General features: G+C 38.2%; 1 protein-coding gene across 3 annotated transcripts in view; it reads right to left on the bottom strand.

The window, feature by feature from the left end:
- ttc14 (tetratricopeptide repeat domain 14) overlaps nt 1-9,802 on the bottom strand; it is an 11,593-nt gene extending 1,791 nt beyond the window's left edge. The window contains exons 1-11 of one of the 3 annotated variants that reach the window (XM_032527028.1): nt 9,150-9,802; nt 8,668-8,798; nt 7,632-7,831; nt 7,033-7,117; nt 6,395-6,524; nt 5,888-6,043; nt 4,851-4,922; nt 4,585-4,704; nt 4,129-4,251; nt 2,845-2,962; nt 126-207 (exon numbers count right to left, since the gene is read on the bottom strand). In XM_032527028.1, coding sequence (XP_032382919.1) covers nt 139-207; nt 2,845-2,962; nt 4,129-4,251; nt 4,585-4,704; nt 4,851-4,922; nt 5,888-6,043; nt 6,395-6,524; nt 7,033-7,117; nt 7,632-7,831; nt 8,668-8,798; nt 9,150-9,283 — 1,338 coding nt within the window. In that variant the 5' untranslated portion in view covers nt 9,284-9,802 and the 3' untranslated portion in view covers nt 126-138. Of the gene's footprint in view, nt 1-90; nt 230-2,844; nt 2,963-4,128; nt 4,252-4,584; nt 4,705-4,850; nt 4,923-5,887; nt 6,044-6,394; nt 6,525-7,032; nt 7,118-7,631; nt 7,832-8,667; nt 8,799-9,149 lie in introns of those variants that run through there. The other 2 variants (XM_032527027.1, XM_032527029.1) reach the window with 2 other exon arrangements.
- Between the last annotated feature and the right edge of the window lie 905 nt (nt 9,803-10,707).

The following is a 10,707-nucleotide window of genomic DNA, read 5'->3' as shown; positions in this document are numbered from 1 at the left end:
AAAGCCATGACTGAACATTGTATTCTAATAAAATAGCTGATGCTTTAATGTTATGAAATGACTTACATGCCTTCATCTGCAGCATATTTACCTGCCACACCTTTAAAAGATCAGAGCAAACTCACCTCTTATCCTCTTTTAAGATCTTACGCAATTTCTCAGCGCTGGTCTGGCTGCTCGTAGCTTTCTGCTCCTTAGCCAGAGCTTCTTCTCTCAGGCGAATCGATTTCTTTACAATCGCCGGGCAAGGCAAGGAAAGACATGACAATGGCAGGCAAAAGTCCATAGAGACATTTAAACACACAATGACCCAAGAGATGCAACAGAGACCCCGGGATCGAGCGGTTATTCAGCCATTCGTTCATTTAAACAGCCATTCGGGTTGGGGCCAAAAGTACGGGGAGCAAGAGAGAAGTCAAAGGTTTGAGAAGGACAAAAGAACGTTACAATACAACAGATGACAGAATGGTCAACAAATAAACGGAGAGTCAGATGTTTACCACAGAAAAGGTGGTGCGATCCAAGAGAACGGTAGAGAAGCAGATTGATGGACAGAGGTACAGGCAGAGATGTGCAGAGAAAACAAACAGCATTTGTTCCCCATTAAGAAAGAGAAGGTTTCAACATTACCGTATTTGGACCGGGGACACAGCAAGTGTCCAGTAAAGGAGTTGTCGTCATTGTGCAGTTTTTATATTTTCACCCCCGCAGGGCAGATGGACAAAGCCATGGAAGTTGTCAAGGGGCAGGAGTCCCAAGGTTGCAGAGACACACACACACACACATCAAAACACTTCATCAGTATTACAAATCAATAGTGTCGGGAACATGGATGTGTTTACGCACAAAATTCACAGTCTATACAGATATTGTTCAGAGCAGAACACCAGAAAATTTGTATTGAACATATACATTTAGTATCTAGTATGGGATTGGTACAGAGTATTTTTCTTATTAGTGGTGGTGATCATGGCTGACTGCCATGGCTCATTGGATCATTAGAAGAGAACAGAGTTCTTGAAAATGTTATTAGTAACGCCTGTGCTTTTCCTACAATGACGAATCAAAAACATTTGCTGTGGAAAAGTTTTTTTTTGTTCAGATAATAAAAGTAAGACAATGTTATTGTGTTGGCTGTATCTTACTAATAATTGGTAGTTACAGAAATAAGTCAAGTGTAGATTTAATATTCTGTACAAAATCCAAACAGATCATTAACAGGCCAAAATATGTTTGGTGCTCTAAGCGATGTCACATGTTTTTTTTTGGCTGCAACATTTTTTAATCACAAACAGAAAACATCTTCTCACTATCCGCTCGCAGCCTGTCCACAGAACACACTGTAAAAAAACACGGTCTCTGTTGACAGCCCAGGGTCTACAAACAGCAACAAAAACAACAGCAACACCTGCACCACGACACACAAAAAAACGTTCTAGCCAACAGACGAGAAGGATCTTGTGGTGGGGGTTAGTGCACGGAAGGGACGGGGAATGGACAAGATGGGGAGGTGAAATGGGCGAGCTAACCTCAGTTTGGTTTGAAAATACTTTGAACGTCCACAAGTAGCGCCGTCACCCAACATCAGCTAAGCTAGTAAACCATGATCAAAAACACTGTTAATTCAATCCTTCCTGTTTAACCCAGAGACAGAGAGTGTAGAGTTGTAAACAGGGAACCAGTTTGATACAGTGGTGCTCATAAGTTTATAATCCCATGCTAAAGTTGAATAAAAAGAGGAATACAAAAAAATAATTATCTTTTGGAAATTGAGCTTAGTGCCTTAATTAATAAAATTATCCAACCGTTAAGGACACACATTTTTTTGTGAATGAATAATGAATTGTAAATAAATGTTCTTCCTTAAAATACCATGTACACACCCCTATGGTAAATCCCCATAGAGGCAGGCAGAGTTTTATTTTTAAAGGCCAGTTATTTCCTGGATCCAGGATCCTACCCATCCTGAAAAAGTTCCCTTGGCCTTTGGAATTAAAGTAACCCCCTTGCATACCCTTCACCATCCCTACATATGGGCATGGGGTAAATCAAACCAGCCATTAGGCTAACTGAAATAAAACCCTGCCAATCTTGTTATCTGATCTTGCAAAACTGTCAAACTTTCTTGTTGGCAACCACTGCAGCAGATTGACCTTGATTGAGCCGCAAAATGTTCCACCCACACTGCCTGTATCAAACACATTTAAGTCTAAGTGTTAACATACAGGTTTAGTCAGGTTTAAGAGGCACTTTTTTATAGTAATGTCATCTTAGAATCCAAACAATGAAGTCGTGAGTCTGCTGCACACACTTGATTTTAAAACTCAAACACGTCTCTGCGCTTACTGAAGCTTATCACATTAGTCTGAGGGATTTTTAAGAGACAGAACAAACAAAGTGTCATATTATTAAAGGGTCATGTTGTCCAGACAAATGGTTAGGAGACAGCATGGGGGGGGGGGGGGGGGGGGGGGGGGGGGGGGGGGGGGTTCTTCTTTATCAAAGGGTATTGTGAACTACATTAACATGACTTGTGCTTTCTGGAAGGCCACAGGAAATTTATTTTGTATTGCCAGACTCAATCAACATTGTTATGAGTTTAGCATTTGTGCCTTTATTTTACTTGAGGATATTTATGACAACATATTCTGAATGTCTGAGAGGACCGCATTCAATAATAATTATTATTATTTGCTTCACCTGTGTAGTTGTTCTGAAGTCATAGTTAACACAACATTCTTATCTAGGCTTTGATAGGCCCATTATTGTTGCTGTGTGCTTTAATAGTTGAGCCAAAAGTACACATTGTGCACACCTGCCAACTTTGTGTGGGGGCCCACTCACCTGTATAGTGTCTGTGATCTTGTGCAGGGCCTCCTGCACCTCAGGGTTTGAGTCATCTAGAGACAGAGCTCTCCTGTACAATCCCTCCGCTGTTACTAGTTTCTCCTGTTCTTCAAGCCTGTGCACATACACAACATACATAGTGAATCTGAGTAGGTAACACATATTTTCAGTAACATTTGTTAACAATATTCCTGTAACAGGAGTTCCTGTTGGTCTCTTTTTAACAAGAACAAAACAGACCGGCAAAAAAATGTTTAAACCATTTTAGGATTCTGGTGTCCCCTAAACATATTTTTACATACAAGAACCCTAAACATACTTTTACATACAAGAACCCTAAACATACTTTTACATACAAGAACTACAGGTTCTTGTTTTGGGCTGCAAACAAAATACTTTCCTCATCCTCAAAGATGGAGCGGAAGCACAGCCCTGACACTGAACTTAGGTTTTCTACTTAACATAAATAAAACATTGAATTGGTGGTGCTTGCTGCAAGGCTTGGGAGTAAACACTGTCTGACAACATCAGCTAAAGTCAAGAAAGTATTTTAACCTTAAGTTACTTTAAAGAACCCAATTGCAGTAAAATGCAGTAGTCAAGTGCATAGTCAAACCGATCTATTATGCCTCTATACTGACTAAGCAATTAGCTTTGCCATTCACCGTTGTGTGAAAAACGTGCAAATCCATTCAAGTATTTCTGCATTTTTATGTATTTTATTTTTTATAAAAAGGAACATCATGAGTAGAAAGCAAAACGCACGTAACTTTCTTTGTCTCCTTTGCGTTGCTGGAAATTAACTCCCTTAAGGATTCATTTCCAAAGAAAAAAGAAAATTTGTGTGGGATGATTTTCACTTTTTGCTGATTAAAAAGTCAACTTTAGGAGGATAAGAGCAGTGGTACTATCTCACACAGTAAATGTTATGTTTAATTGGTGTGACCATTGAAAATTCTGCTGCAGTGTGAAAGAAAACGTATTGCCACAACATCACAATTGCTTATATATGGAAAGTGTCAGTATTTAGAAATAAAACTTATTGAAAAAAAGAAATCACATCTAAAATGTGCAGTTTTACTGTATTGGATGGGTCCGAAAACTTGTCAGTATCTGGTGTTATGGTTAGGGTTATAGCCTATAGAAAATATAGAATATAGGGAAATAAGCCTTTTGTTTACATAGAAAAAGTCTTAGTTCTTTGAGTTCAGCTCCTGAAAAATGGGGGCAAAAAATAATATTGTTCGGTGTGCAATAAAAGCAAAATGTAGCACTGCTTACTGCTTTCCTCTCTCCACCAGCGTCTGGCAGAGGTACTTCTTGGCATTGCGGTGATCTGGACAGCTCACCAGGGCTAATTCAAAGTCTGATATAGCCTTCATGATGCTGCCTTTGTTAGCATACCTGTAAATAACAATGAGGGAAACAGAAAAAAACATCTAAAAAGGAGAATCCAATCATTCTACCTGCAGGAAGTAGAACAACTGAGAAATGGATTGTTCTCATGGTATTACTTAATAGATTGTTTTAACACATTACTAATGCATACAGAGGGATTATAATGCAGAATAAATGCATAAAATAGACAATTATGTAAATTACAAGAAAATGTTAACATTACTGCAATTTTCCCCATCTAAGACTGGTAATTACTGAAAATCGTGACATCAAACAAGAGTTTTACAGTGTTATAACATTTAGAGTAGGTTACATGACTTAAACTAATAAGCAACTTACAGAGCTCCACGTGCCACCAATGCTTCTACATTGTTAGTGTCAATATGCAAAGCTTTGTTGTATTCGTTCATGGCTTCCACATGACGACCATGTTTGAAGTGGTCCACACCTGCACGTACACTAAAAGAACAATGACAGAGACAGATTGGTGAAGGGGTTTATATTAACATGAAGTCAGAAGAAGCCAGAGGACGAAAGACTATATAAAAAGAGATGTCTTGATACTGTAATAACAATGGGAGACAAATTAAACATTTAAGCATTACCACTTCAAGGCCCATGATGCAGACTGTTTCTTCCGGATAGCAGAGGCAAAATCCTCCTCTTGAAAAAGTTTACTGTGGAGAAAAGAGGCAAGTAAGAACTCTATTTATTGATCAATTGATGATATTGACTATCAAAATCTGCAGGATCTGCGTTTTTTTCTTTCTTCACCCCTACCTACCTGCGCACGTCCGTAAAAAAAGATACAAAACAGACACGGCATAGCTTATAGACTGGTACCATGTAGCTAAAGACACCATGGCCACTGCCGGTGTTGAAGATAAAGGACAAACGGCAAAACTGGAAAATCCTCCTGCTTCCCGGAAGTCACCGGTGTGGTAAAATTTTGACTTCCCCCGAGTGATTTATGTAAACACACGATGAAGGTAAATAATGTGTTCCAATGGGACTTAATGATGCGTTCACGTACATCTCGTTAAACTAATGTTGCATTCAATTGCACTTATTTTGAGAAACTCAAACTTGCTATAAAGTACTCTTCTGCCATTATGCAGCTTTTAAAGTGGCATTGCTGGGGCGGCTTCAAGCTCACTCAGTAAGAGCGGGCGCCCCATTTAGGCTGAGTCCTACAGAAATCTGGGTTCAGATCAGACCTGCGGCCCTTTGCTGCTTGTCACCCCCCATCTCTCTCCCTCTTTTCCTGTCATTACCAAATAAAGGGAAAAGCCCCCCCAAAAATAGTAGCATTGCTGTCACTGCTGGGAAGACAATATAAAAATCAAAAATGTAATCAAATCTCAAGCTTAAAATTAGAGTCAAATCAAATTGTGGATTTGGAGAATCGTAACACACCTTATTGGTAACAAGAGGAAAGCAACACTTGAATAAACTGTCAGTAAATATATAAACTATAAGATAACTACTTCGTAGTAATTCTCATTTTCAAAAAAGCAAGTCAGACAAACAAAGTTAACAAGAGACACTGAGAGCATCAGTTTCTGATCAAAATACAATCCAACAATCAAACAAAATATGGTCAAATTAATTTGTTAAAATACATATTTGGTAAAATATTTACCTTTGTAGTCCTCTCATCATTGATGGTGGGTGGGTGTCACTAACCCCCACCTTTTCCAGCAGGTAATCCACAACAGATGGGTTGTGGTAACCATGGCAACTCTTTAGTATACACTCATAGGTCTCCCTGGAGTCGGCAGCTGCATGAACGCTACGACTAAGAAAAGAGGAGTTAGACACAACCCTAAAAAAACATTAAACTAATTATTACAGTTATAGTAATTCAGGCCCCAATTAGCTGTGCTTAAAAGGCTGATTTATCTTCTCTGGTGATCACAAAGCATTACATAAGAAAACGTTTACATGTTTCCATTAGTCGTGAATGCAGCTGATCTGTATTAAATAATGAAGAGCAGCTAGAATCATAAGTATAGCATGACAGAGTGAAATGGTTTCTACCACCAACAGACAGATTAGGTACATTTTGTTCAACTAAGTGTTAGTTTATTTAGTTTAGTAAGTCTTTCAGAGTTCAGTGTATTTTACAGTGTTTTGTCATGTCATGTACCTGTAGTGTATGGGCAGCTCCTCCCGAGGAAAGACACCCAGTTTGATGTGCTTTAAGCTGGGAAAAAGAGAGGCCTGGTGGAGGGAAACTGTGATTTTCTCCTGGTAACGGTCAATATCTTTGACTGCAGCTACAAAACAAGAAAGTACAGAACTTAGTTGAACACTCTTTCTGTTAAACTTGTGGAGTAACAAAAACAGCAAAAACTCAGAAGAAATGAAGCCTCAAGTCTGGCTGTCAAAGGAAGTCTTCACTAGGGCTGGGTAACTTTTTCCCCTGTAGCAATACGAGTACTGTAACTTTGATACCAATTCCTAAAGATACTTTTTAAATCAAATCAATTGTATTAAACAAAAGGAAATTCCATTACATATTACTTGCAAATCTTTTAATTTACTTTTCAGATCCTACTACTTTAGCCTATCTCTGTGCGTAATGTAGTTTTTTCTGCATGCCTCTATAATGTGTAATATGAGTTTGTTGGCTCACTGACTGATTTACTGCTTAGATATAGAAATTGTGGATTGAATGACTGAATGCATTTTTTTTTGCAATTTGGTCAGTGTCTAAAAAGTATTGAACTCAGCCCTAGTCTGCACATAGCTGATTGTTTATAAGAAAGCGACTTAGACACTAACCTCTGATGAGGTCCCCGATCTGGTAGTAAGACAGAGGATCATCATGGCTGCCAGTGGATGGAATTTCTTTGATGTGACATAGAGCCTTAAGGTAGAAAGGAAAAGAATGGCAAGTTCACGTTTCATTTCAGACCAATCAGTAGTCTGCAGGTTTTCACGTCATCTTTTGGTATCACCTCAGCTCGCTTGAAACTTCAATGGAGGTGGTACTAAGAAAAAAGTACCCGTTAGCGGTACCAGGGACTTTTTTTCACAATGGAAAACCCAAAAAGGTGAGTAATTGAAGCGAGGAAGTGCCATGTAGTGGGAAATCGCCATATATGAGATTCTACACGTTCTCTGTTGTGCACCTCTGTGGAATTTCTTTGAATTGCCATGAATTTAATTCCACTTTCTGTAAATTCAACTTCCTGTGTTGTGTCTGAAATTGTGAATTTTCATCAAGCCTGGTGTGAATTAGTGAGTGACTACTGGTATAGCTAGCCAACTGAGAATCCAGGTCTTCTGCATCTACAATGTTTGACTCATTAGTTTATATCTGTTATGAAGTTTATGACATGGCTCAAGTGCATTTAATTGATTTAGCATTGTTGACATACCGACAACTCTAGGTCTTCTATGTCTCTCTTCAGTCCTCCTGCAGTGCAAAGCAGAGTGAGAAAGAAGCCATATTCTCTAATGTTGTTGATCCTCCCCACCACAAGGTCTCCTTTCTCCAAGTCCCTGTACAGCATGGCTCTTCTTTCATCATAAGACACCTTCATAAATAACTCCACTGGTGGCATGATGGCATAGGGTTCTGGGGAAGAAGATGCAGAAAGCTGAATCAAACAATATAAATAAAAGTCTAGTCTATAAATGGCATAGCAACCTGTGGTTTGAAAAAAATAAATGTAAAAATTGAAAAACAAATCGTGACCCTAATATTAGACAAATTTAAATGAATCGAGGATTTGGAGAATCGTGATACCCCTAGTATTGAGCGAGATCGCAATAGCAGGCCGGCGCAAACTGAGCTGCAACGTAACCTAATTGGGCAATTAGGGCAACCTTGCTTTTTTGCTACCGAAAGGCTCAGATAAAAGTGTCTGACAATATTATCGATCTCAGGAAGTGACTTTTTGTCCAAAGACAGAGGTTTGGAGACTAGAACATGAGACGAAAAAAAGGTGTTCAGGGTCTGTTGTTTTGGAGTAGGCTACAGAAAACCATAGGCTCCTGTAATCCAAAAGATTTTCAATGCAATCATTATAATTGGACGGCCGCCCTTTTTCATAACGGTAGTTAACCTTTAAAACTGTAACTAAGTAATTTACTCAAGTACTGTACTTAAGTACACATTTGAGCTATTATCTTGAGTCTTTTCATGCCATGTACTACTTCACTACATTTCAGAGAGAAATACTGCACTTTTCATTCCACCACATAAATCTGAAAGCAACTTGATTGGCTTCAACGTTGTTGGCTAGGATACAAAGTTTTGTTGTTTGCCAACTTAAGAGGGAAAAAGACTCAGAAGTGATTTGACTGTTTTGCTATATTTCAAGTGGTGGCAGACACATTATAAAAAAAAATAAAAAATTTGACATTTTAGTTTGGAAAGAGCCTAAAAGATGTGGCCAAACCAACACACACCTGCAGCGTCCTCCTCCTCAGGCTGCTCCTCTTCTTGATGAATGGCGGTCTTCCATGCTGGACAGAAAAGGATGTCAGCCTTCCTGGCAATGAATTGCTCCACAAGGGGGCTGTCCTGTCCATCACTCTTGCTGCACACAAAACACATGTTCAGCAGAGGTTCTTTAGCAAATAAACTTTTTTTCACTTATGTGTTGTGTACTGCACACTTGGTAAACAGGTACATAGAAAGATAAAACCAGGCAAAAGAAACAACTGAATTTTAACTGATTTTGACATACAACTTTCCAGTCATGGCCTTTCAAGAGGCATCAAATTTAGATATAAAAGAACATCTTTATTCTGGAGCCACAGGCTGCAACAACCAAAAAAAGTAAAATTGCCCACACCAGAGACAAATGAAAACAAAAAAATAAAAGATCAGATGGACAATGAAAGACAACGGATTTAAAAACAAAACGTAACTTGCTGAAATAGCCTACCTTTCACACGTGGCCTTGCACAGGTCAGACACCACAGCTTGGAAGTCTGGGTTTTCTATTTGTTCACATTTCAGTTTGTTGAACAATGACTGTCCATGATATGTCAGACACTGGCGCAACAAGTCTCTGTCCATTCTGTTCTTACAGAACTGCAGTCACATCATTGTAACGTTACAAGTTAACAAATAGAGTATGATATGGTTAAAACGACTTAACGTTAAGGGTTTTACATTTTAAGTAAATGTTACACTTGTGTTAGAGAGTGGCAGAGATACCGTGTATTTTAAAAATTGCTACGTACATAAATTTAACAGGTTGTGCAACAACTCGTGAACTGTTCAACTATTTAGGGTGCGTTAAATACGTATAATTGGACGTAAGTTAGATAACAATGTTGCTTGGCTTCGTTTAACGGAGCTAATGTTAGCTAGCAAACAAAACGCAAGCTAGTCAGTCATGCTAACACACTGACACGTTAACATTTGGAGTTTAGACTCACAAACTCACAAACTCACAGATTCACAAGTGAAAAGTCCCACAGTTTCCTATAGAATAAAACACAACCAACAAGTTTAGCTATAGCAGCAAACTCGACTAGTTAGCTACTCAAATATCCGTGCATTTCCACTCCACATGCAGAACTGCGCATGCGCAGCGTGTGTTACACTGAAACCGTTAGCAGAAACTAAATCCACCTCGGAACTAAAGAGGCTGAAGCAAAATATTTCTTTGAAATGCTTTAAAATATAATTAAATCCAAAATAAAATGGGAAAATGTATCTGCCGCAATAAACCAATTAACTCCTCTTAGAGAGATTATATTGAAAGTAAAACATTGTATTACTATTTGTCCTACAAACAGCCTTTTACTACCCAGTGGTTGAAGAAGTATTCAGATCTTTTACGTAAGACTCGTGTCTTCCTATTTTCTAATAATTCTTATCTACCTTTACTTATTATTTTAGGCTAAAAAGAAACAACAACAACAACAACAACAACAACAACAACAACAACAACACATATGACAGTCCTGGGGAAAGGTTGTTTTTATGATTACTTCAGCTTGATAAAAAAAATAAAGTGGTTATGTTGTGGACTGGGACTGTAAAACATTCAAGGGGCTAGTGGAATATTTGCATGCAAGTAAATCATATTATAAATGTTGAGTGCAAACGTCTTTCACTATAAATAATAGTAACACTTTCATACAATTAGAAAAGTTCTTACAAACAAATATAATTTACACTGACTAAAATCAAGCTCCACCAATTTTATACAGGACATAGTATTGTGTTGACATTATTTACCATGAGTTATTAAAGTACCACATTCTGTACTAGGATGCTTGAATATGTTGAAATAAAAAACATACTGCCCTTAAGACTCACTAATGAACTGTAAATGATGTACTGTATATTATATGAATTGTAAATTATATGTTATAGTTTAGAATGGGATTTGGCATTCTTTGAGAAAAGAGTTGCCTTATTTTACTGATGAAAAAAAAGAGTGTACGATGTCTAAGCAACCATCATAATCAGACTTACAAAGCTGACCC

This window comes from Etheostoma spectabile, chromosome 9 (assembly GCF_008692095.1).
Source record: "Etheostoma spectabile isolate EspeVRDwgs_2016 chromosome 9, UIUC_Espe_1.0, whole genome shotgun sequence".
Taxonomy (NCBI): Eukaryota; Metazoa; Chordata; class Actinopteri; order Perciformes; family Percidae; genus Etheostoma; species Etheostoma spectabile.
Note: the sequence above shows the minus strand (reverse complement) of the source record. Positions and strands in the feature narration are given on the sequence as shown.